The sequence below is a fragment of the Rhinolophus ferrumequinum genome, chromosome 10 (assembly GCF_004115265.2).
Source record: "Rhinolophus ferrumequinum isolate MPI-CBG mRhiFer1 chromosome 10, mRhiFer1_v1.p, whole genome shotgun sequence".
Classification (NCBI taxonomy): Eukaryota; Metazoa; Chordata; class Mammalia; order Chiroptera; family Rhinolophidae; genus Rhinolophus; species Rhinolophus ferrumequinum.
Genome location: NC_046293.1, coordinates 383,157 through 408,989, shown reverse-complemented (window position 1 = coordinate 408,989; position 25,833 = coordinate 383,157). Strand labels below are relative to the sequence as shown.

The window sequence follows — 25,833 nt, the reverse complement described above, 5'->3', positions numbered from 1 at the left end:
AATTCCTCTGTTATTCCAGAAGAATCACGTGGGCCCTGCCTGCAGCCTCAGTCTCCAGGGCCTTCCTGGCCTTCAGGGCAGAAGGAAGGTGGGATTCGGCAGGATCCGAAGCTGTCCCGCACACCCCCAGGCAGCCCCTCCCGCACACCCCCAGGCAGCCCCTCCAGAGTCCCCTGCACCAGTGTGGGCCTCTCCCTGGCCTCCCCCTGCAGCCTCGCTGTGGTGCCCTCCTCCAGAGCGGAACACACTCTCCACTGACTTCCCTCTGCTTGTGGGGAACACCCACATTGGGGTCCGATGACCTATCCCATCTGCTCAGCCCAAAGCCCTTGAGAACTTCTTGTGTGCTGGGGACATGGGAACAAGTCCCCACCCTCTGTGTGCTGGGACATGGGGCCCCACACTTTGGGCCCCAGCAGCTTGACTGGCCCTGGTCCACAGCGAATGGCCTCAGTCCATACTTGGTGAATAGATGAAAAGGATGGGACTGGCACTTCGGCAGGTGTGGACATTCTCCCCAGATAACCTCTCCAGTAGACAGCCATAGTCGCCCTGAGAGAGAGGAAGAGGGGCTGGGGCTGGTAACAGGAGGGATGGGTGCTACATGGCGTCCAAAGCACAAATGAGGCCTCCTGCCCCGGCTGCAGCAAGAAGAGCAGACAGCTGCCCAGCCACAGAAGGGGCTGCCCTGTGCATAGCTGAGTGCCCTACCCCCACATCCAAGCTGGAGAGCCTGGGGGCCATCCTGTGGGCATCTGGGGCTGTGTCTGCCCCACTTGCCCCCACTCATCTCCCCCTTTTGCAGGATCACCTCCCACAGCTGGCTGGATGCTGCTGGCCTGGGCAGCCTGAGGCTCATGGCAGCTGCAGCTGGCCCAGGACCAGCCCCCACCCAGAGCCCCATTCCCAGGCCGTGTGCAGAAGGTGGGGGTGGGCGTGGGGGGCTGACGGGTGAGGGCGTGAGCAAGTGAGGAGCAGGCAAGGCCTGTAATCTCCCCGTCAGTCCGTCAGCGCCTCAGCGGTCACCCCAGGCCCGGCTCCTCCATCACAGCTGAACCCCACAATTAGCTTGGGGCACTGTGCCAAGCGGGCATGCCAGCCACCAGTCACATACACGTGATCACACATGTGCAGACGCCCAAGTGTGTGATGTAGATGGGCACCCTGCCAACAGGGGTCCTGCCCCAATACCCAGAGTGTCCCAAAGACAGAGCCCATAGGAGGTACCCCAGTCCCAGGCACTTGGGCTGTGAGGGGCTATGGGTGGGAGGGGTCTTGGCCAGTCCCAGCACTGGGTCAGCCCAGGATGCCCAGAGGGGCTGACAGGACCGGCAGAGCTAGACAGGCCTGCAGCTGGCCTGGAGAAAGGACTGTGTGTGGGAATAGTGGGGGCAGGGCCACCTGTGCAGAGGAAAAGCACAGAAGGACAGTGCAAGTGTCCCGTGCAGGCAAGGCCAGGGTCCTAGCAAGGTGCCCAATGCTTGGGTGCTGGGCAGGGCCTGGAGGCCAGGCTGGGGTGGGGCAGTGGGCAGGGACCCACAGGAGAAAATGCTAGGACTTTGGGAGGACAGAGAGCCCAGGAGCTCCCAATGAGGAGATGCCCAGCTCAGAGTGAGGCAGGGCTGTCAGTGGGGGCAAGGTGGCCGGCATGGCACTAGGGGGGAGCCCCCAGCTCCCTGGGGCCGGGCCCAGCCCCTTCCCACCCAGGTGCTCGCTCAGTTGAGCGAGGAGCTGCCATTCACCGGAGAGGGGTGGGGCCAGGGGCCACCTCTAGGAAGCACTGCTGGGCCTGGGGGTCAGACCTGCCTGGGCCTCCCCCTCTTCTTCCTCCTTGGTCTCCCACCCCCCCATCCTGATGTCCCTTCCTGGTCCTGAGGTACCTCAAGGTGGTCCCCCAAACCAGGCCTGATGCCAGATGGAGACCGAGCCCCTCAAGTAAGTCCCCTGGCCGGTCTGGGGGGCATCTCCAAGGTGAGAGGGGGCAGGTGGGCCACTTTGGAGCCCCTCTCTCCCACAACCTACCCTCACCCCTGCCAACATGCACAGCTCAACTTAAAATGGCGTTTCCCACGTGCTGGGAGGGAGAGGAGCAGCCCTCCAAAGCAGCCCCCAATTCTGAAAACACATGGGTGGGGGTGGGGGTCTAGAACCCCACATGGGCCCAGAGCCCCAACCTCTAATTGGTCCTCAAGCCCCCTCTCCACAGCTGGGCCTCCACACTGCCCAGATCACCCCATGGCCAAGCTGCCACCCCACGGCCATAGTCTCCCTTGCACCCCCAAGACAGATCCACACTCAGGGCTATTCCCAGGCCCCTACCCAGCACCCTTCCCCCAGCACTTGAAGACCCAGGTAAGGACAGCACCAGCCCCAGGTGGGCATCAAGCCAATCACCCTCTTCCCACTGTCACCCACACTGCCCACAGCATATCCTGCTGTGGTCTCAGTCTTCAGCAACCAGCAGGGTGCCTGGAGGGGAGCCAGTGGCGCCCCCAGCAAGGCCCCAATCCACCCCATGGGCCATACACAGATGGCTCAGGGGCCCCAGACAGGAGCGGAAGGCCAGCTGGGGAGACAGCCCAGGCCCTACACAGGGACAGACGGCTGGAAGCATCCCGGCCGGAACCTTCCCAGGTCGGGAGCAGACGCCCCTGCCCGGCTGCTCTGTTGACACAGGTGCCTCCTCAAAGGCTGACATCACACTTTTTCCCTCTTTCTTGCTTTTCCTGAGGGGGCCCAGCTAGGGCAGCATCAGGCACTGAGCTCTGAGCACACCAGCCACCGTGCCTCTCAGCCCCAGAGCCCCAAGTGGGAACTGCTGGCCAGAGGGGGGCCCATGGGTCTGGGCTCCATACCCGAAAGTGACACGTCTAGGGCAGGGCTGAAGGCAGGGCTGGGGTCAGAACCCAGGCTACACCCAAAAGGCCTCCCTCCCCTCCCCTGCCCTCCTATGGCCCCCACACCCACTCAGGCCAGGGCTGCCCCCAAAAGGGGAACTGCCCACTTTCAGAAGTCACACAGTCTCAGGGGATAAGGAGAGGGTGTGGGCACCAAGCTGAGCAGCAGTGCACAGCGGAGATACCAGGCACCCAAGTGGGCGGAAGCCACCGTGGGGGGCAGCAGTGGGTGGGCCAGTGTGGGCCAGTCTGTGTGTGTGAAGGGGGTGCTGACAGGGCAAAAAGCGTGGGAAATAGAAACCCCAGCTTCAGGTCCAGGCCAGCCCTGCTCCTCCCCATGACACAGACATTGCAGTGGGGTCCCAGGGGGCAGGGTAGGCATGAGCAGCCTGGCCACCATCCCTGGCTACTCGGGCTCCATCTGGGGGACTGGGTCCAGTCACCGTGACAGGTTCCTGAGAACCAGAGCACAATAATGAAGACTCCACGCTGGTAGGCCCTGGGGGTCAGCAGGGAGTCGAGCCCTCATACCCCTGGAGAGAGGGGCAGGGGCAGCAGGATGTGAAACCCCTGAGCGGAAGAAGTAGAGGGATCACAGGCCTTCGAAGGGACAGAAAAGGGAACATAGATGCTGCTCGCTTTTCAGCCTCCCCCCCCACAGTCAATTCCAGACCACTGGACCCACTTCCCTCAGACTGTAATTTGAAAGCAAAGACAATTAGTGAGAACCCCCACCCCAAACACAAGTAGCCATTAGCCTCTGGCAGAGGGACTCTACCCAGCCCCCACCCCCAACTAGTGAACCTGCCTCCACCTCAGAAGGAGTGCAGGTGGGGGACCTCTCCCTAGCTCACCTCCTTCTTTCCACCGCTGGCCCCCAGCTTTACTGGGCTCCTCAACAGGGAACACAAGCTTATTCCCCACCCAAGAGGCTACGGCGGGTGTGGGGGGGGGCTGTTGTTGCTGCAGCAAGAAGGACTGTGGTATGACAGGCGTAAGGACTTCCTGTTCACAGATGGCAGAGGGCCTGGCGCCTCAGTGGGGCCCTGCCCAAATCAGCCAAGGGGCCACTTGGGGACACTGGGACCCACAGCCTCTCCCCACCAGGTATCCCCTGCCACACCTAACGTCCCAGGGTGGGGCATCGGTCTGGCCCCAGGATGTGGGCACAAGTTAGGGAACAGGATACCATGATGTCCCCAGAATGGCCTTGGTCCTGGGATGGCGCAAGTACCTGCAACCTAGCCCTCCTAGGGGGAGAGGAGCTATGTGCCATATGGACCCCTCCCCAGGCTGCCAGCCCACCCCAGTGCCTTCCAATCCAATCTCTTCCCCTCACTCCCCTGGGCTGGGGCCAGGCTCCTGGGCTTCCTGCACTCCATCCCAGACCCAGCTGCCAGCTCAGAACTCTTCAGTGGCGTCCCCACAGGGGTGCCGGGCTCATGGCTGCGGGCACACACAGCAAGGACCCAGGGAGTCCACCTGGCAGAGGCAGCGCCCCCCATGGTCCTTCCCAGGGACCAACTAAGGGCCCCAGCCCCTCAACTGTGGGACCAGCTAAAAGGGCTGTATGGACGGGGGTGGGGGGTAGGGGGGTGGGGGGATGGCGGGGTGGGGGGGGCGAGAGCAGGGTGAGAGCTGGGTTATCAGAGGTACTTAGAGGGAGGCTGTGTGTCAGCTACTGGTCAGTGGGCCAGTCAGGGGGCAAGCCTGAGCTTCAGCCCAATGCCCCATCCTAAGCAGCTTCAGTCACACCCCACCCGCTCCGCACACCTTATCAGGTATGAGTAAGGCACCCAAGGTGTGTCCCTGAGCCTGGCTCTGGAGGGTGGCCTCCAGCTGGACCCCATGGATAGGCCCAGGGCCCTTCCTACCCCACAGCCTCAGCCTTCCCCAGTCTCGCTCAGCAGGGCCTGCTGGGGCCGTATTGCAACCCCAGGGTGACACATCCCCTCCAACCCCGCCCCCGACCGGTCTCGGGGGAGGAGAGTAGGGCTGCCCGGACTTGCCCATCCCTCCCTTCTGGGACGCTCTCAACCCACGGTTCCGGAAGTGGATCCCTCTCCCAGGCTGCAGCCTCCCCTCTTGGGTGGCTGGACACGGCTGGATAATCCAAAATAATTCCTTCTTGGCAGGCGGCCGGCGGGGGAGGGGGACTACATTCCAAGCCCTGTTTTTCTCAGTGACTTCCCTCCCTTCCTGGGGCAAGGAACTCCTGGCCAGGCCTCAGGCCTCCCCTCAGACTGAGGGGGCCCCCAGAAGGTATGGCAAGAGGAGGGAGGAGGTACAAGCCTACCTGCTTCTGCTCAGTCTTCTCTGGGAATTCCTGAAAGCTGTCAGGCCACAAAAAAACCCCAGCAGGCCCAGCGGGGTTCATGCGGCCCTTCACCTCAGGGCAGAAGGGGGCGGCCCCTCTCACCAGCTGCCCAACTCAGACTATCCCCTGGCTCTGCCCTCCATGCCAGGCTCACAGTCTTCACTTCTGGGCTGCCTTGCTCTCTCACTCCACAGGGTGCAGCCCCAGGTGGGCAGGTAGCAGGGGTTGAAGTTAGACATGAAACAGGGAGCACCCCAGGGCAGGCAAGGGTCCAGAGAGCCCCTCAGACCCCAGAACATCCCACCAGCTTTGGGGCCCAGCCCACCCCAGTGATGACCCCCACCACAGGCCATGGTGAGCACAGGGGGACAGACCCCTTCCTTTTCCAAGTTGCTGGGAAGAGAAGCCCAACGACATAGCAGGAAGCTCTGGGGCTGTTGAGCTCAGAGACCCCCCTCTCACCACCCCCAGCAAATCAGCCAAGCAGTTTGAGCAGAGGGGCTGGAAAGGCCCATCCAAGGCTTCCTGCAGGAAGAGGCATGCCAGGGTGCAAGGCCAGAGGGTGAGGGGCAGGGCCCAAGGTGTCTACCCAAACACCACACCAACCAACTACAACAGCACCTGTCCCAGCGACCCTGGGAACAAGCAGACCCCAGGACACCAGGATTTTCCAGGAACTGGTGCTGGCTCCCCTAGTCCCAAGCCGGCGCCCTGCACTACCTTCCAGCCCTCCAGGCGCAGCCCAGGCCCTCCTCACAAGGAACCCCAGGCGGTGCGGGGGCTGCCAAGGCCTGACCGAAGGTCCAGCCCCCTGGGGAAAGCCGGGCTTGGCCACCCTAGAACCGAGGCTGGGTGGATGGGCGGGGTGAGTGCCGGCAGCTCTTGCACAACAGGGACTATCTTCGCCCTGGGACGGATCTCGGTGGCTGGAGAGATGGGGAGCATGGATAGGCTAGGAGGGAGGGTCGGGAACCAGAAGGGGAGCGAGAGGCTCCAGAGGGACCTGGGCGGCGGGAGAGGGCGCAGCGCCCTGCTGGGGACCCTCGGCTGGGCTAGGCCCGCTCACCCTCCGCCCCCGGCGCCGCAGTCCTCGAGGATCACTAAAAAGGGCGTGGGGCAGGAGCGGCCCGGCCCTGACGAAAGGACACACAAACGGCTGCCGAGGCCCGAGTCACCCTCCGCGGAGCGGCAGCTACCCGGATCCCCGCACCCCGAGTGCGGAAGGCAGGGGCAGAGTGGAGCTAACGGCGAAGCCCCCCGACCAGCGTGGCCACTCCGGGGGCCCTGTACCCCGGTTTCGGTACCTGCAAGTCAGCCGCCAAGATTCGATGGCGCCGGAGCCTCGATCGGCGCTGCGCTGCGGCCCGTGCGGCTGCCATGGAGACGGGCCTTTGTGTGGCCGAGGAGGGGCCGGAGCGCGGGAGCAGAGAGTGGCCCCGCCCCCGAAGGGGAGGGGGAGGGGAGGAGGGGGAGGGGCGGGAGAAGGGGGAGGGAGGGCGGGGCCGACTGGGCGCTCCCCGCGTGCCCCAGCGCCCCCGCCCGCAGTGGGTGCGCCGCAGCGCGGAGGAGTTTCAGTCCGGCTCCGACCCACATCTGCGCCGGGCAGCGATCGCCCCTCGGCCTGGTTACCATCCCGGGAGCGCCCCGGGCCACAGGGGAGCCCAGACCTTAGCACCAGGGGATTGCGCAGCTCCAGACAGAGGACCCCGGAGCCGGTTCTCTCCGAGGCGGGTCGGGCACCGGTACCCCCACCCTCCGACTGGGAACAGGCCGGCCACACCCCTGCCTTTTCCGGGGGTGGGGGGCTGCTGGGCCTTGACCCCTTCCCTTAAACCTCAGCACCCCCAACCTCCTAGGGGAAAGACACCTGCGAGTGTCCTAACAACTCATCCGTGGCCCCCCAGCTGTGCTGCTTTTCCCCTTTTCCTCCCCCACCTGTGGGCCTCTGGGGACCCGCACCCAAGACCACCTAGCCCTGGAGGTAGGGGTGAGCCTGAGCCTTTCCCGGGGTGCCAGCTCTGGACTTGAGCTTCTTCCACTTCTGCCACTCCAACTCCCAGTTTGCCCTGGGGCCTCCTGGACTTAAGAGGTGGGGACGTCACGTGCTCCCACTGGCCCTTAGTGTGGTCAGTGAACCGGGTGTGGTGAGCAGCACAGCGCTTGGAGACCCCAAACCCCAACTTATACCCACACACTGGGACTTGTCCCCTCCTTGCACTCCGCTCCCCTGACCCTGAGACCTACCCCCAATGCTCAAGAACCAGGTCACTTACTTATGTCAGCGTCTCAGCAGCCCTCCCACCCCAACCAGCCAGGCCAGACCTTCACCCCTTCAGCCCTGAACCACATCCACATGACCCACCCAGTCCCCACCGCAAGGGACCCAAAAATTACCAGTGTCTGACAGGGATGCCAACTTTTCATCAAAAAGGAAGTTAAAACACAAGCATTGTGCTTTATAGGGCATTTTAATACCAAAATGTGGGAAGGCCACTATCCCCCACTAGAAGGGAATCTTTAAATAGAGTGCACGCAGGAAGCTTGGGGGTGAACTGTCCTTCCTGTCCCCTGGAGCAGCGACTGCCACCTCCACCCCAGCCCCAGCTCCACCCCACCCGGGGCCACTCAACCAGGCTTTGACACAGCCGCTCCAATCTCCGGCGGCCCCAGGGGGCTAAGCACAGCACCCTCTTGGACCAACTGGTCCCTGCCTCTCCAGGCCCCCTGCCCGCGGGGCTCTGTTGGGGGCAGGTCTGCTTCCTTTAACCCATCTGCCTGTTTTCCTCCAAACCCCTGTGGCGGGGGTCAGAGCTCAGCCAAGTCAGAGGTGACCTGATCCTGGGAAAGAACAAGCAGCCTCTGGGCAGAGAGGATGGAGTAGCCCCCAGGCGCTTCTGTCTGCTCAGGGGGTCAGGCATGAGGAAGACAGCTCCACGGTTCCAGGCACTCCAGGGGACAGGCTTCCTCCCACCTCTACACTTCAGCCTGGGATCCTACCCTGGACAGCGGTGCCCACCCTGCCCGGTGTCCCTCCCCCAAACCTCTGCCCCCATTGGTCCTCGGGGCAGGACGCCAGGACCAAGGGAATCTGGTTGTGCCTTCCTGTACTGATGGTGGCTTCGTGGAGGCCACCTTGCAGCCCCTGCCCTGAATCCTGTGCCGCCCCCAGCCCTCCTTCACACACAGGAGCCCTTAGAAAGGCAAGTGAGATAACCAGTATGGCAAGCACAAGCTGGAGTGAGGTTTGGGGCGTACCCTTCACGGGTGGGGTTGTAATGGTGAGGGGGGCCCAGGCCTGGTAATGCGTCTGGCCAGTGGAGTTAGGGTTAGGGGTTACGGTAAGAAGGTCTCCACTGTCTGTCCACTCAGCCCCTTCTTGTGGAGGTCAGAGAGCCCGCCAGTCACAAGGAAGGTGCTGGTGTTGTCACAGACCCCCTTGGAGATGACACCCTGGGGGGGACCACCCCTCCAGACAGACAGCTAGGGGCAGGCCACCCAGTGGCATTGGGGGCCAATGTGGAGCCTTTCTCACTCCAGGGCCTCCCGCTTGTTCTTTCTCCAAAAACGGACCCACTACCTCTGCCTGCCTCTGCTGTGTTCTGTTTAGTTGCTGTCATGTCCTGGGACCCTGCACCAAGCTGGGCTCAGCTGTCCTTAGAAGGGGGACAGTGACAGGCTGTCCTAGGCCGTGGTCAGCCCAGACAACCTGCACCGGCTGCTGCCCAGCAGGGGAGGAGTGGAGGCAACAGTGAGCACAGCATCCAGGGTATGGGCTGAGTGGGGAAGAGAAGGGACAGCCCCCCACCCACGCCCACTCCCTGTGTCAGGACCCTGCGCAGGCCTCACGGGTCAGACAGCTACAGGATACACCCCCCATATGATGAGGGGTCTGAAGGCTGGAGGCTGGGAGACTCACAGCAGGCCCACAGCTCGGGGTCACACCTCACACCCACCCTTCCACTGGCTGGCACTGCTGTCACCCTGGGCTGTCGTTGACAGCACTGGTGGCAACACAGCATTGCTGGGGAGTACATCACCTCTGAGATTGGGGGCTGGGGGGGTTGGGCTAGAGTCCAAAGTTGCTCAGGCTGCACGTCAGGGTGGATGCCCATAACGGGGTAACTCGAGTGCCTGTCAGCTGAGAAGCAAGGTGGAGCAGTAGGAGCCGAGATGGTGCCCAGTGGGCTGCACGGGACAATGCTCTGGAGGGTTGGCGCGTCGCCAGGCCATCACACAGCCCCCTAGCGGCCGCCGTAGGTGAGGCAGCCCCAGCCCAGGGCAAGCCGGTGGATGGGCTGGGTGAGGAGAGGCGTCTGCTTGTCAGCTGCCTCCTCCAGTCCTGGCCTGGGCAGCCTGGTGGGACTAAAGGACATCAAATGCACCGCGCGGGGCCCCAGGGAGTTGGGGCAGATGGGTGCCTGGAGGGGGCGGTGGGCCCAGGCCCAGATCAGCAAGGGCTCACAGCCAGCCCCGCCCCCGAGCCTGCAGCCCTGTGGAGGGCAGGTGGGGCCCAGGGGGAGGTGAGACTCCAGCCAACACAGGATCTGCCAGCAAGTCAGGAGCTAGGCTGTGGCTCCAAATGCCACTTTTACTGCAGCACAGTAGTGGTGCTGGGAAGTGGGGCAAGGCCAGGAAGCAGCAGGGAGCTTGCCTTGGGGAGCTCATGCTTGGCTGGGGCTGCCCCTCACTGGGGAGAAGGAAGCTTGGCCAGACCCAGGCCCCCAGGGAAACCCAGGCCCTGGACCCTGCCCCCCGGCCTGTCCTAGCGGGGGCACAGGACGGCCTGCAGGTCCTTGGGCAGGGAGCCGATGACCATCTCGATGTTCAGCTGGGCCCGATGCAGTGTCTCCTCCTTCACGGGGAGCTGGTGGCCCTGTGCCCGCACCTGCAGGGGCAGTGGTGGTCAGGGGCAGGCAACTTCCATGTCCTCTGGCCTGGGCTGGGCAGGGCCAGGAGGCGTCTCACCAGCTTCTCCCGAAGTTTCAGGATCAGGTCCACAACCTCCACCTCGGACTTGTCCTTCATCCAGGTCTCAATGTCCTGTCATGAAAAGACGTGGTCACCCATCACCTAGGCCCTGGCCCAGCGCTGGGCCTGTGACCACGCCCCCGCCCCTTACCGCCTCACAGATGGCCTCCAGGTGCAGGGCCTCCAGTTTATGCGCCATCTCTTTGCGCCGCTGCCGGTACCAGCCGTCAAAATGGGGGGACTTGAAAAACCGCCTGTGGGTGACGAGAGGCAGCGGCTGTGGGGCTGATCCATTGAGCCAAGGGGTGGGCACAGGCTTCCTGCACCCACCAGCAGCAGGAGCCTCGGGGCCCTGCCTGCTGTCCACCCACCTGTAGAGGCCCAGCCAGTCACCCTTGAGGATGCAGGTGAGCTGGGGCCCCGCATGATCCAGACTGCGCAGGAAGTCGTCCTGGTGGAAGGGGCGGATCTGGGGAGGGGCCTGAGACAGAGGCTGAGTGAGGAGCGGGCACAGCCTCGCTAGCCCCGCCCCGCCAGCCAGGACCCTCCCAGTCATACTCCTCGGCTCCCACCCTGCCTGGGACAGATTCCAGAGGGAACTTCGAGTCCCCACGTCTCTGGCCTGGAAGGACGTCCGGAACGGGTGGGGAAACCTGGCGCTCTAGGGGCGCCTGCACACCCACGACCTCCCTCCTCTGGAATCGGGACAGGAACCCTTCCACTCCCCGCCTGCGTCCAGCCCCTGCCCGACGGCCACGTGGACCGGGAGCCCACCTTCCAGGGCGTGACGCTCTTCTGCAGGGGCATGAGACTGGCCATGTAGTGCTCCTGCGGGGGGAGGGCAGTGAGCGGGGGCCGCAGCCCTGCCCCACCCTGCCTGCCCTGGGCCTCACCAGTGGGATGACGAAGCTCTGCGTGAGCTCCAGCAGGTGCGTCCGCAGCAGTGCGGCCAGTGCACCTGGCGGCCGCTTCTTCTGCAGGCCACCGAGCAGCCGTTTGAGCAGCGCCTTGTCGCGGTGCAGGTGGGCCGTATACGCGGTGTAGAGGCCTGGCGGGAGGCAGAGCTGCGGACCTGTCCCAGGGGCCTCCCTCCTTCTCCGCCCCCGCCCCCGCCCCACGGGGGTCCTGGAAGGAGAGGAGGTGTTCAGCCCGAGGGGCACACACCTGGTTTGGTATCGAGGGTCTTCAGCCTCGAGGGCTTTTTCAGCTTGACCTGTTTAGGAAGACCCCCTACGACACAGCCAGGCCCGGGTCAGTGCCCGGAGGCTCAGACCCAAGACCCGCCTGGGCCGCCGACTGCCCCGCCCCACGCCCGCTGTGACCCGATGGGCAGAGGCGGAGCCAGCCTCACCTGACAGCTTGGGCTCCCCGACGCGGAGGATGTGGGGCCAGTGCTGGAGTGTTTTGATAAAGAAAGGGTTTGTGACTCCCAGGACCACGTTTGGTCTAGAGAGAGAGGAGAGAGAGGGGGAGAAGAGGCAGAGGCAGGCCCAGGGGCAGACGTGGTCGGGCAGACGGCGCGGCACTTACGGGGCTTGCGTGCGGGTGGTGAACTCCTTGAACTCGCTGTCGTGGACGGTGAAGTAAGGGCGGTAGTCGCAGCAGAACTTGAGGGGCTGCACGCAGCTGCGGGGCGGGCACAGCTGGGCGGTGAGCACAGCAGGGCGTGTCCAGCGCCCTGGCACCCCTCCCATCAATGCCTGGCTCACCTGGTCAAGGCCAGCACCATCTCCGAGGACACGGTGGGGGAGGGCGCCAGGACCACCAGGGGCTCCCCAAGGAGCATAAGCTCCCACAGCATTTGCACATGGGTCAGCACGGGCTGGAAGCACCTGCCGGCGGGCGCGACAGTCCGGGAGACTGGGCGCAGCGCAGGCTCCTCAGGCCCCCACCTCCCAGGTGGGCCCAGCGTGAAGACGCAAAAGGTGTGCTCTCACAGTCCCCCCGTGTTGGCCTAGCCCTGCGCCCCTTTTGAGCTGGCAGCCCTGGCTCCTGCAGGGCCCAGCTCCCTTGCAGGCTCACCCTGAGAGGGGCAGCCTCAGGCAGTGCATGTCTCCCAACACAGCCCTCCCCTCCCTTCCCTTCCCCTCCCCGCCTCCCTTCAGGAACCTTCCCGCCCACCGTGCCCACTTCCCTTGGGTGCAGACACTGGGTACTGGCTTCCTCTTTGGTACCACTCTCCCTGGGAACTGGCCGAGGGTTAATTCCTGGTGGGCAGTCCCCGGCAGCCCTGCCCAGGCCTGAACCTCATGGGCTGGCTCATCGCCTGGCAGGCAGTGAGCAGTGGCCTGTGGGGCTCACCTGAACAGGTCCAGCTCATGGACACTGCTAAGGACCAGCGGGGTCAGCAGCAGGTTCTGAGAGGAGGGGTGGGTGGTGTCAGAGTGAGGGCAAGGCTGCCACCGAGCAAGTCCTAAGCAGCACGGGGACTCCCGAAGAGCCCTGGGAACTGCAGCCCCTGCCCGCACACCTCCCCATGCCCCCTCCCCACAGCACAGGAGAGGGTGAGGGCACCTAGGCCTGCAGGGAGACGCAGGGCCCTGGCTCTGCCTGGGTCTGGACACCCCACAGCACTCCCGGCAGGTGGGGTGTAGAAGGGGTAAGGGGAGGGCTGCTGACCCCACCTCATGGCCACACTGCTTCAGAGAACTGCAGTCAGGCTTGTCCACCCTGGACGGGACGCGCACCTGGGGGACAAAGGGAGCAGCTGCCAGCAGGAATGGGAACATCCATGCCCCTGGGGCCTCCCCACCCATGGGCCGACCCTCACCTGGAGGACGACGCCGACAACAGGCAGGTTCAGGGTCTGCCCAGGCTTGGGGGCTGGCCACTGGTCAATCTCATTGCACACTGTGGACACAGGCAGCCCACGTCAGGAGCTTGCCCTGCATGGAAGCTGCCTGCTGAAGCCACTGGAGCTACGGCCAGACGATGCGACCTCTGGCCTCGCCTGAGGGCCACTCACCTGCCTCCAGGCAGGGTGCTCGCTTGTCGAAGTACTCAGGGGCAATGAGGCTCAGCAGCGCCTGGAACAGCCGGACAAATGGCAGGCGAGACACCAGCACGAGGGACTGCAGGGCCCAGGCGGCCGGTCAGAGGTCAGCCCAGCCACTCAGGAGCCTGCAGGGACCCCTGAGGCCAGCCTCCTCCACAGCACACCCGGGGCTGCGTATCCCACCAACTCCAGGAGTGGCCCAACCCAGGCCCCAGGCTTATTAGATGAGAAAACCCACAGCCTGCCCCCCACCCCACATCACGGCGGGGCTGAACTCCAGGCCTTCAGAGGGCAAGGCGTGTGGATGATTCCTGGGACCATCTCCCAGGGTCAGGCAGTTCCAGACTGAACTTGTCCTAATCCCGAGAGTGTGATGAGGCGCCTCCAGCCAGCAGGGAGGGGCAGGTACAGACAGGCTGCGGGTGCTGTGCTGGGCACGGTCGCACCCCCAGCCCCGTCTGCTGCCTGGTGGGGCGGCCACAGGGCCCTGGGCAGTGCGTTCCACCTCGTGCCAAGCAGCTGCAGGTCTCCGGAGTGGGTGCGCCTGGAGGCCCAGGACCCTTAGCCCATCAGTCCCTCCCGATGGCAGCCAGCCCCGCCCCTCAGCAGGGCCACCCCAGGTGGCTCACCTTCTGGAAGTAGCCCCTCTTCACAGAGCTGTCCTTCACCTGCCTGAAGTACACGTAGCCAAAGTAGTGTGATGACTCCTTCTGGAAGGAACGGTCAGCCAGGCTGTGCCCACTGCCCCCCGGCCCACTCTGCGGAGGCTGCTCCATGCTCTCCCCAGCCGTGGAGGTCAGGCTGGGGCTCAGAGGCTCAGAGGCTGGGCGACACCTCCAGAGGGGACATGGCAGCCCAGGGACCTGGAGGCGTGCACCGACCTCCACACACAAGCCGTGCCCTCTGCACGCACGGTGCACAGGAAGAGCTCCAGGGACCCTCCACTCCAGGCTGGGGTGCAGGCCCGCAGGCCTTGCGGGAGGTGGACATCCTACTGGCCGGGGCTGGCCAGTGCCTCTCCTGCCACAGGGCACAGGCATCTTGAAGGCCCTGGGCACAACACCCGCCCCCTACACTTACCTGCAGTGACACGGGGGCCCCACTGTCATAGTGCCTGTCGTCGGTGGACCAGGGGCTCCTCTGTCCTCCACACTGACGGATTCGGAAGCTGAATTGCGTGTCCCCGAGGCAGCCTGGGAAGGGAGGCAGCCCCCGCCATGCTGCTGTGTCAGGGCTGGAGCGTCTCCTGCCACCATTTGGGGTGGGGACAGCAGGGACGGTTGACGGCCCTTGAGGCTGGCCTCTGCCGGGCCCCACCCACCCGCTGGGTCTGAGTCTCCCTACAGAAGTCCCTGTGTCCTAACTTTTGCACCTGAGAGTTTCAGAGTAAAGCCTGAACACATAGAAGCACCAACGGCAGCCCACAGGTGGGCAGCTGGGAGACGGGGGTGAGAGCGGGCTCAGTTTGTCCAGACACCTGGGCCCCGGGAGGAGCAGAACCCGGGACCCAGCTCCTGGGGTCACTGTTGTGGGGTAAAGGAGACCAGACCCTGCTGATCCCTCTGCACAGAGACACCTCTTTCCACACAAAGAAGCGGAACCTGGCCGCCAGGTGTCGTGTCGCGGGGCTCTGGGAGTCTCCACGGAGGCAGGAGGGGCTGGCGTTTACAGGCTGTGATGCCCCTGGCCTGGGCCACAGGGGCTCCTGGACAGCTTCACCTCCCCACCTTCTTCCTCCTACCCACCAGCCCGAGCTGGGGAGAGGTGGGGTTGCCTACCTGAGTGGGAGTCAGGAAAGGACAGGTAGCAGATGCTGCTTTTCTGAAACACACGAAACCCAGTGAGGGCTGGCTCGCTCCTGGGCGACGTCTGCTCCCCAGAGGGCCAGGACCCACCTCCTTGTCCGTGAGCCGGAAGTCGCTGGGGTATACCAGCTGTGGGGGACAGAGCACTCACTGAAGACTGGGCACATGCAGTGCTGGGTCTCTCCCATATTTGCGGGCTCAGACGCCTGTCCTCTTCCACTGTTGGCTCTGCAGACCCTCCTCTTCTCCCCCAGGCTCTCCCGACCTCCCCAGACCTCTCTCAGCACACGAGGCCACCCCATCCTTGCCTTGCCTAGGCCAGCACACATCTGGGCGAGCTCCCCAACTCCCTGCCTACACCCCTTGCCTTGAGGCCACTCGCCCGGACTGGTTGGGCCTCCCAACTCCACCATCCTGACGGTCGATCGATCCATCCCCACAGCTTCAGGAGGTGGTGGCCTCCTCTCTTGGCTGGAGCAGTCACAGGGCCCTGCCACCTCCGGCATTCCACCCCATGCAGCTGGAGGGTCTTAGTCTGTGCCAGTCCCCCCGGCTGCTCTCCCAGACTGGGCCTGGCCAGCGCCTCATCTTGTCTGTACTCAGATGTCACCTGACACAGTCGTATCCCTGCCTCTCCACAGCACCCCCACCCCTGCTAGTCAGGAGTCCGAGAGCTTCTGGCCTGTACCCCACCTGGACTGTGAGCCCCAGGAAAGTGCCCTGGGCCCTGGAAGTGTCCAGTGAATGTGACCAGCTAGACAAGCCATATGCCCCTGGAGCGGACGGTCAGTGAAAGCACGCACAGTGAGCGACAGGCGGCACTCTAGAGGAGGCAGCAGACCGAGGCTGGGGCCTCAGGCACAGAGCAGTGTGCACACGCACGTGGCCAGAATGGATTTCCTTGTGGGGTACCAAAAGGCAGGGAGCCGCAGGGCCCCCACTCCTACCAGGCCCTGAGGTGTCCCCTGGGGAGCTGGTGTGCCTTGGGCTCAGTGCGGCCGTGGCCTGTGCGCGGACGCATCAGGCCAGCTCTCCTGGGAAGTGGCTGTGCCAGGGCCTGCATGCACAAGGGCCTCCCTCACTCCACCTGCCCGACTCCTGTGCAAGGGCGGAGCTGGGCTTTGGCTGCAACGAGGCTGCCTCTGGGTGTGCCCCAGGCCCCCAGATAGGGTGAGGTGCTCTGCCCTGAAACTCGCACTGTGGGAACAACGCAGCATCCTGTTCGCATTCACTCTGGGCTTGCTGCTATGGTCCCAATCTGTCTCCTGGGCGGCACACAAGGTGTACTGAGGATGGGGACTGCATCCCAGACCCTGGCAGGGAGTAGACATCCCGGAATATGGATTTGTACAGGGTGACAGCACATCTATGAGGTATAATAGAACAGGGCATCGGGTGGAAGCCTCCAGGAGATGTCAGCTAAGGAGGCACCAAGAAGGAAGGGTCAAGAGGGAATGGAGCCGAGGGTATCTGTCTGTGGGCTGCACCCCCACAGGCACTTTCAGATGGTTCCAAGAGTGGCAGGGGTCATAGGACCATTCAGGACATGGCCTCGTATGTCTGTGTCGAGCAGAGCCGAGGAGAGGTGGGTGGCTGGTGGCCCGCGCAGGGCCACAATGGGCCCTCCGCCCTGAAGTCAGTGGTCTGAATCTGGTCTGACAGCCACAGGACTCTTGTAGCATCTGAGCTGGCTACCTCGGCCTGCCAGCTCCATGCCCATGTCCCAGGACCCCATGAGGACACCTGACAGGCAACCCACGTTCAGGGGCTGGTGCGTCCTCCTGGGATCAGAAGCTAGAGGTCAGGCTGACCAAGCTGGGCCATGCCTCGACAAGGGGAGACATGCAGTGGACCCTCAGAGAGAGGCTGAGTGTGTGGACTTGTGCTGCATGATGACCCCCATCCCCCCCAGGCCCATGAAGATCCGTCTTTTCCTCCTGAGCCAGCCTGCATGTTTGCTGCTGCTGTGACCCAGTTGTCCCTGAGGATGACACGTGCAGTCAAGTTTGCTGTGAGAAGACCCTCCAGGACAGTGCTTCCTAAGGTGCTGGGTGCTCCAGGGTTCCATGAGGTCCAGGCTGCCTCCCTCACTCTCATGTACAGTGCCGTTTCCAGAGGCCACGGCTCAGACTGGCATGGGATGCTGACTATAGAAGCTGATGTAAGAATCCAGCTGCTTTGTATTTGGCCATATGTTAAAAAGGTTTATAAAAGTGTCAAATGATGTCACTCTTGTCACCAAATTTTGTTTTGGAAAATGTGGTTGTTTTCATGAAAACATTAATACTTATATTAATACATAGGACATTTGTTTCGTATAATGGATTACTAAATATTTTTAAATTTTAGTTTCTAGTAAACATTGGTAGATATGACCCACTCAATAAGCTCTTTGGGGTCCTCAGTGATTTTGAAGACTGAAAAAGGTCCTGAGACTGCTCAGCCCAGGAGCTGCAGCCTGGGAGGGTCTGGACAGCATGGTGGACAAGGGGCTGATGGGGACCCCTGGCCGCAGGCCACTCCATGGCCTCCAGAGTTAGCTGAGATACTGCCTGATGAGTTTCCAAGAGCGGGCATGGTGTAGCCAGGTGCTCTTCTGAGCTGACCTGCACTGTAGCGTCCCTGCCACTCCTGACCCACAGGCTTTAGTGCACCCATTGGTATGGGACCCCCACACTTAAGTGTGCAGTGGGGTGTCCTGAACCACTTATTCTCTGTGTCTCAGGCACAGAGTATGAACTCCTAGGGAGCAGGACATTGTCTTCTCGTTTAACTCTGTCCCCATGTCGTGCTCCAGCACCACAGGGCCTAGCTGATGGCGAATGCTCACCCTGATTTACTGACTGAACGAACGGCAGACTTTGCTTCCCCTGGCTTTCTGTGGGGGGTTACCCAATGGCTGGCGCTGGCAGAAGAGAAGCTGCCCTGTGTGGGGGGTGGGAAGGAGGCCTGCAGGCAGTGGGAACACCCCAGGCTGGGGAGTTGGGTGCAGCTGACCAGTGTGGCTGGGATGTGACCCACAGGGGTCTGCACCTCAAGGATTTAAGGTGGTGAAGTAAGATTTAAGCCTGAGAGTCACAAGGTCAGACTTCAGGAGAAAGGAGGGGGTCACAGCAGCAGAGGGGATGGATCTGAGATCCTTGTTGCAGGTGGAACTTCACTCAGCCTTGTCCACAGATGGGATGTGGGCAGGAATCAAGGGGGACCCGTGGGATTCTGGCTGGAGTGACGGAAGGGAGAAGGTGCCATAGCCAGTGTGGGGAAAGTGGGGAGACAAAGTTTTATGGAGGACAAGTCCAGAGTATCGCTTTGGCTATAAAAAGTGCAGGGCTCCCATCTCCTGCATCCCAATGGGAAGTCTTGCCTCTCGTTCCTTTACTGGAGAGGGTACCTTTCAGGAGATGACAGGTGCAGGTTTCGGAGGAGGGTCAGGCCACCTGCGGTGTCCGCCTGACTCTACCCCACGGGCAGAGGACTCGCGGCTGCCTTACGACCCCCCTACCCGCGCCTGCCCAGCGCCCCCATCCAGCAAACCCCGCCGGGCCCCGCTCACCTCCAGCGCCTGGCCCAGCTCCAAGTCGAAGGTGACCACGCACACGCACTCCAGCCAGGCCGAGAAGCGCGTCCAGGGAGCCGCCAGAGCCTGTGTCCCGGAGGACGACACGCCTAGGCGGCCGCGAGCCGGGCGAGGGCCGGCGCGGGACAGAGCGTCCATGGCAGGGGCTGGAACGGCCGGCCGCGCGTTGCCGGGGAAACGGCCCGGAGGCGTTGCCGGGGAAACGGCCCGGAGGCGGAGGCCTCGGCGCTCCTCGGGTCCGCGTCCCGGAGCAGTCGAGCGGCGGTCGCGGGCCAGAGGGGCCCTTCTGTGGCCTCGCCCTCCCCTGACGGCCGGAGGAGTGCAGTGCAGCCGAGAGGCCCCGAGTCCACCAGCGAGAAGGGCCCGCGCGGGCCAGAGCGGCCCGATGTCCGGAGGCGGGACTTCCGGCGGAGCCTTGTGTGACCGGGGAAGTTGGGTCACGCGGGGGTCGGGGTCCACGGGCACCGCGGAGACTGACTAGAGGTGGTGCAGCTACGCGGCTTATCGGCGCAGAGTGCGGTGCGGAGGCTGGCGGGCGCCTTGCCCGGCCCGATTTCATAACCGAATTTCTTCGTTACTGAGGTCGCATTCCACCCACCAGCCAACTAATTCCAACCATTCCGGTTCTCCCTCGCGTCTGCTCCCTGGGGTCGCCTCTAGGTGTGGGTCCTACAGAGGTGTCAAGGCCTGGCTTCGTGTCGGCCCACCGGGCGATCATTGTCTCCCACGGCCTGGTCGTCGGTGCGTGCGGACTGCGCCCACGCCCGTCCCTCTGCTTCTTGGGTCCGCGCTCTCCCCAACGTGTCTGCCCCGAGGTCAGCCTTGCCTGCGCGGTCCCAGGCGTGCCTGTTGAAACCGGACATAACGCATTCAACAAATACAATGAGAGCCACCTCTGCCGTTTCCACCGCGGTGGGGAAGCGTGGCCCCACCGGTATAACCTAACTGACGTGCCATATAATCTAGTTTTCACGCGCGGGCTGGCGGGAGAGACTGCCTCACTAGCTGTACCCCCGGAGCGCATGGTCTCGGGGATCACTGGCAGTAGGAAAGAGATTGACGAGGCCTACTAGCTGTTAATCGCCTTGGCCTACAAGTGACATATACATCACTTGTACTTGAGCCCATGGGTCCAAATAGTCATATGGTCCCAATGTAACTGCAAGGGAGCATGGGAAATGAGGCTCGTGGATATTTGGGGAGCCAAAAAATTATGATCCGTACGTCACAGAACTTAAGATACCGTTATTTTATAAATCACCAAAGAGAAACTGCAACCAATTACACAGTGATGAGTAGTCAAATGTTTTCAAAATTTCTATTATGAAATGTTCTAACATACAGAAAAGATAAATGAACCGCACAATGACCATTTACTAACTCCCTAGAATCTCCATCAATAATTAGTATTTTCTTAAAGGTTTTATGCCTTCCCTGTACATCTGCCCTTTCCTCTCCATCCATCAAAGCATCTTATTTTTAGAGACAGTTGCAGACATCAATGTGCTCATCCCTACATACTCAAGTATGTGTGGTTAACTAGTGCTTGTTTTAGTTTTAGTTTTTTTTCTTTGGGGGAATATGTAGAGTGAAATTCATGAATCTTAAATGGACACAACTAGCTTCGCGCAGTGGCAGTATCGAAGCCAATGAGGTTTATCCGAGGTGCAGTTATTGCTAATTAAATGGACACAACCCTTAACCTGAAGCTCTAGCAGGATACGGGCCATCAATCATCATCGCCCCAGAAAGTCCCCTCATGTCTCTTTCCAGTCACTTTCCACACACACACAGCCCACTGTTCTGATTCTCTACACCAAAGATGACCCTGTTCTAGAACATAAAAATGGAACCACACAATATGTAGTCCTTTGTGTCTGGCTTCTCTCACACACGTAGTGTTTTTGGGGTTCCTCTTGTGGCGTGTTGCATGAGCTCTTCCCTTACTGCTGTGTGCTCGTCCACCGTGGGAATGTGCCACCACTTGTTTAGTCACCCTGTTGACAGACATCTGGGCTCTTTCAAGTTTTTGGTTACAGTAAATAAAACGGCTATGAAGATTTCTGCACAAGACTCTTGGTGGAGGTACATTTTAATTTTTCTTGGGTAAATACCTAGGAACTGAATTACTGAGTCATAGTAATAGCCATAAGATACATATTTAACTTTTTAAAGAACCTGCCAGACTTTTCCTTAAAGCAACCATACATGCCCACCAACCACAATGTATTTCCGTTTGCTGCACTTCCTTGTCAACATTTGGTGCTGCCAATCTTCTTTATTTCAGCCAGTCCAGTGGGCAGGTAGTGATATCTAATGGTGGTTTCCATTTGGATTTCCCTGATAACAGTGCTGAGCACTTTTTCATGTGCTTTTTGCATGCCATCAAGTCTAAGATGTATTGTGATTTCAGGTGTTAAATTGTGAAAAAAGTGTGCATCTTAAAAATCAATGAGGGGTGGCCAGACGCCTCAGTTGGTTAGAGTGTGAGCTCTGAACAACAGGGTTGCCGGTTCGATTCTCACATGGGCCAGTGAGCTGTGCCCTCCATAACTAGATTGAAGGACAACGACTTGGAGCTGATGGGCCTGGAGAAACACAGTGTTCCCCAATATTCCCCAATAAAATTTATTTTTAGAAAAATCAATGAGCTCCTCTATGCCTCCTTACGGTCAATCCCTGCTCACACCCTACTCCAGGCGTCTATTGACCGCATCGTGTCTCTGAAGTTTTGCCTTTTCTCAGAAATTCTATACAAATGGAATGGACAACGTAGTAGGCTGAATAATTACCCCCAAAGATGTTCACATCCTAATCCCTGGAACTTGTGAATGTGTCACCTTACATGAGGTAAAAGGGACTTTGTGCATGTGATTCAATCAAGAAGCTCGAGGTAGGGAGATTATCCTGGATTATCCCAGTGGGTCCAATGTAAGCATCTATTCAAGAGGGAGGCAGAGGATCAGTCAGAGAAGGCAATGAGATGACGGAATCAGAAAGAGAAATTGGAAGATGCCACACTGCTGGCTTGGAAGATGGAGGAAGAGACCACAAGCCAAGGAATATAGGCACTTCTAGAAGCTGGAACAGGCCAGGAAACAGATAGTCCCCTGGAAGCTGCAGCAGGAATGCAGCTCTCCTACCACCTTGATTTCAGCCCCGTGTAAGACTCCTTACAGACTTCTGACTTATAGAAGTGTAAAATAGTAACTGTGTGTTGTTTTAAGCCCCAAAGTCTGTGGTAATTTGTTACAGCAACAGTAGGAAACATACCAACAATATATGATTTTTTTCTGTCTGCTTTCTTGCACTAAGCATAATATGGTGGAGGTATATCCATGTTGTTGCCTATATCAGTAGTTTAGTTTGTTCTTTTGATGAATAGATTCCATTGTCTGGGTCATTTTCTTTATCCATTCACCAATTGACAGATGTCTGGATTGTGTCCAGTTTTTGCCCCTTATGAAAAAGGCTGCTCCATATTTTCGAATACAAGTCTTTGTGGGGACAGTGCTTTAATTTCTCTTGGGTAAATACCAAGAGTGAAAGTGTTGGGCTATACGGTAAGCTTATGTTTAACTTTTTAAGAAACTGTCAAACTGTCCTCAACAGTGGCTGCACCATTTTGCATTCCCACCAGCAGTGATGAAGTTGCCAGTTTCTCCACATCCTCACCAGCACTTGGTGTTGGCACGCTTTTGTTTTTATCACCATCCAAGGGGGTATAGTGGTATCTCATGATTAATTTAGCATTTCCCTGATGATTAATGGTGTTGCGCTTCCTTCACGTGCTAATGAGTGATTTATATCATCTTCTTTGGTGAAATGCTTATTTTAATCTTTTGCCCTTTTTAATTTTTTTTTTTTAATTGGGGAATATTGGGGAACAGTGTGTTTCTCCAGGGCCCATCAGCTCCAAGTCGTTGCCCTTCAATCTAGTTGTGGAGGGCGCAGCTCAGCTCCAAGTCCAGTCACTGTTTTCAATCTTGAGTTGCAGGGGCTGCAGCCCACCATCCCATGCGGGAATTGAACCGGCAACCTTGTTGTTGAGAGCTCGCGCTCTAACCAGCTGAGCCATCCAGCCGCCCCTCTTTTGCCCATTTTAAAAATGGGTTGTTTGTTTTCTTATCACATAGTTGTAAAAGTGTTTAAAAATATTTTTTCTAGAATCAAATCTTTTGTCATATACATGATTTGAAATTATTTTTCCAGTCTGTGGCTTGTCTTTTATTTTTCTTAATGGCATCTTTTGAAGAGTAGAAGTTTTCAATTTTGATGAAATCTATTTTATCAATTTTTTTTTCTTTTATGTATTAAGCGTTTGGTGTCATATTTAAGAAATCGTTTCCTAACCCAAGGCCCTAACCTAAATAATTTCTCCTACGTTTCTTCTAGAAATGTTTCAGCTCTCACATTTAGGTCTATGATTCATTTTGAATTAATTTTTGTGTCTGGTGTTAGGGTTTAAATTATTATTATTATTATTTTTGCACATGGATAACCAATTTTTCCAGTATCATTTGTTTAAAAGGTATTGATTTCCTATTGAATTGACTTAGCACCTTTATAAAGACTCAATTGATAATGTTTGTGAGGGTTTATTTTCTCTGTTCTGTTCCACTGACCGATGTGCCTGTCCTCATGCCAACTCTATACTATCTTGATGATCACTCTAGCTTTATATAGTACGTTTTGAGATCAAGTAATATAAGTCCTCCAGCTTTGTACTTTTTCAAAATTGTTTTGGCTATCTTGATCTTTTGCGTCTCTATATACAAGTATCATAAATTTGAGTATTAGCTTGTCAATTTCTACCAAAATAAAACAAGACCACCTGATGAAAATTTCCCAGGAATTACAGTGAATCTCGTTTTGGGAGAATTGTCATCTTAACAATATTGAGTCTTCTAATTCCTGAACATAGCATGTCACTCCATGTTTTTAGGTCTTCTCTAATTTTTCTCAGCAAATTTTTTGTAGTTTTTATTGCATGGGAATTGCAAGACCACCCTCAGGTTTGATGATTTGCTAGGAGGGCTCATAGGACTAGGCATACAGTCAAATTCTCATGGCCATGATTTATTATAGTAAAAGGATACAAAGTAAAATTAGCAAAGGGAAAAGGCTCATGGGGCAAAGTTTAGGGAGATCAAGCACCAGCTTCCAGGACTCTCTCTCACTGGAGTCACATAGGAGGCGCTTAATTGTCCTAGCAAGTTGTGACAAGGCTGTGTGACATGTTGCCAACCAGGGAACTCAGTAGAAACTCAGCACCCATGGTTTTATCAGGAGTTTATATTTCTTTCCTAAGGCTGCTGTAACAAATTGATACAAAGTAGGTGGCTTCAAACAACAGACATTTCATTCTTTCACCATCCTGGAGGCCAGAAGTCAGAAATCACAGTGTCCCCAAGTCTCTGAGGGAGAGTGTGTCCCTCTGCTAACTTGGGGTTGCTGCTGGCCATCCTTGGCATTCCGAGGCTGGTAGACATACCAGTCCACTCTCTGCCTGTCTGTACATAACCTTCTCCTCTGGGCCTCCTCTCTTTTCTCAAGACACTCCTGATCCCCCTTGTAATCAGAACCCCCTAATCCAGGATGTTCTAGCTCAAGATCCTTAACTTAATTTACCTGCTAACACCCTTTTTCCAAAGAAGGTCACATCCACATGTTTTGGGTGGATCTATATTTTGAGAGGGGCCACCGTTCAACCCACTATAGGGTTGGTTGGATGGGCTGTCTCTGCCTGGTACCTGCCAAAATTCCAGACACCCAGGAGGAAAGCAGATGTTGAACATAAATCATATTGTTTGTACAAACAGTGTAGGCATAATGAGCCATTCTGGTCACTTCTGGGAATGGTGGCAACCCTCTTGAAGTCAGATTCCCAGATGCCAGCCAAGGGCTTACCTTGTGGGCAGGGTTTTTTTTTAAATGTGCGATATTAGCCTGCTGCATCAACTCTTTTGTACACACTTCTCTGTTATGTTTGTTCCTAAGTATGTTATTCACTTTGATGCAATCATGAATGGAATTTTTAAAATTCAATTTTCAGATTGTTTGTTGCTGGAAATGTAACTTGTTTGTATATTGATATTGTATCCTGTGACCTTGTTAAACTAGCTTACTATTTCTAGTAGATTTTTTTGGTGGATTCCTTAGGATTTTCTAAATGTATAATCATATCATCTGTGAATAAAGACAATTCTAATCTGTGCGGCTTTAATTTTTTTTCTTGACTATTGCATGGGCTAGATAGAACCTTTAGTACAATGTAGAATCATTTCAAATATTTCTTCTCTTCCTTTCTTCTCCTCCTGGTGTTCCCATGACGTGTATGTCACACTTTTTGCAGTTCTCCCCCAGTCTTTGGATATTCTCTCTGTTTTTTGCAATATTTGTTCGCTTTGCTTTTCAGTTTTCAAGGAGTCTATTGATATACCCCCAGCTCAGAGATTCTTTCCTCAGCCATGTCCAGTCCATGAGCCCATCAGAAATGTTCTCCATTTCCATTTCAGAGTGTTTGATCCCTCACTTCTCTTTTGGTTCTTTCTTAGAATTTCCGTCCCTCTGATGACGTTGCTCATGTGTCCTAGTGTGCCACCTGCTTCGTCCATTAGAGCCCTAGCACAAGAGTCACAGTTGCTTTAAATTATTATGGGATACTTCCAGTACCCCTGCCGTGTCTGGTTCTGATGCTGCTCTGTCTCCACCAACGGCGTTTTTGCCTTGAGTGTGCCTTGTCATTTACTATTGAAAGGCGGACATGTCCTTGGTAACAGGGAGTCCAGTAAACGGGCCTTCGTGACGTGGTGTCAGGTGTGGGGGGCAGTTTTCTGTGGTCTCACGATTCGGGTCAGTCTGTAGTGAGCCTGCGCCCTGCACTGTGCTCCCCGTGTGTGTCTCTGTTTTCTCCTCCGCCCTTAGCTGGACCAATGGATGGAGGGGCTGCAGTTGGGTATTTCCCTTCTGCAGTCAGTGGGCTCTGATGATCCCCAGCTGGCCGGGCCCCGGTTAGTTTCTCCCCAGGGCAGGCCTTGAGAACAGGATGCCTGGTGTGTTTAAAATGGTTGCTTTCCTCCCTCGCTGGAAGCATGAGGGGACCTTTCTCTGATACTGGGAACCTGGTCGAGCTCCTGGAGGTGAATCTCATGATACCGTGAGGCCCCCTTATGACTGGGTCCCTGGAGTTTCTCACTCTGACGTGTTCACTCTGAGCCTCCAGAAATGCATCACTTACAGTTCAGGGGACCCCCGTACAGATTCCCCGGTGG

At 58.3% G+C, this 25,833-nt stretch overlaps 2 protein-coding genes across 10 annotated transcripts in view; both read right to left on the bottom strand.

The window, feature by feature from the left end:
• The window catches only part of PLXNB2 (plexin B2), a 29,029-nt gene extending 22,404 nt beyond the window's left edge, over window positions 1-6,625 (bottom strand). For 2 of the 4 annotated variants that reach the window (XM_033116342.1, XM_033116343.1), the window contains exon 1: window positions 6,519-6,625. The gene's annotated coding sequence lies outside the window, so the exon portion shown is untranslated. The remainder of the gene's footprint in view (window positions 1-6,518) is intronic. The other 2 variants (XM_033116336.1, XM_033116338.1) reach the window with 2 other exon arrangements.
• A 3,144-nt stretch (window positions 6,626-9,769) lies between these two features.
• DENND6B (DENN domain containing 6B) lies at window positions 9,770-18,857 on the bottom strand. Of its 6 annotated transcripts, none has more exons than XM_033118087.1 (19): window positions 18,536-18,857; window positions 15,073-15,111; window positions 14,956-14,998; window positions 14,258-14,370; window positions 13,807-13,884; window positions 13,148-13,253; window positions 12,953-13,032; window positions 12,807-12,869; window positions 12,484-12,539; window positions 11,892-12,014; window positions 11,713-11,808; window positions 11,534-11,628; window positions 11,347-11,412; window positions 11,076-11,230; window positions 10,912-11,010; window positions 10,554-10,663; window positions 10,334-10,436; window positions 10,180-10,254; window positions 9,770-10,099 (listed from the first exon to the last, which is right to left on the bottom strand). In XM_033118087.1, the coding sequence occupies exons 1-19, from the start codon at window positions 18,695-18,697 to the stop codon at window positions 9,977-9,979; spliced, it is 1,785 nt and encodes a 594-aa protein (XP_032973978.1). In that variant the 5' UTR covers window positions 18,698-18,857; the 3' UTR covers window positions 9,770-9,976. The 6 variants fall into 6 exon arrangements, with proteins under 6 accessions (XP_032973978.1, XP_032973979.1, XP_032973977.1 ...); XM_033118088.1 differs by having other exon boundaries at window positions 10,912-10,977; window positions 13,807-13,887; window positions 18,536-18,856; XM_033118086.1 differs by having other exon boundaries at window positions 13,807-13,887; window positions 18,536-18,855.
• Window positions 18,858-25,833: the final 6,976 nt, after the last annotated feature.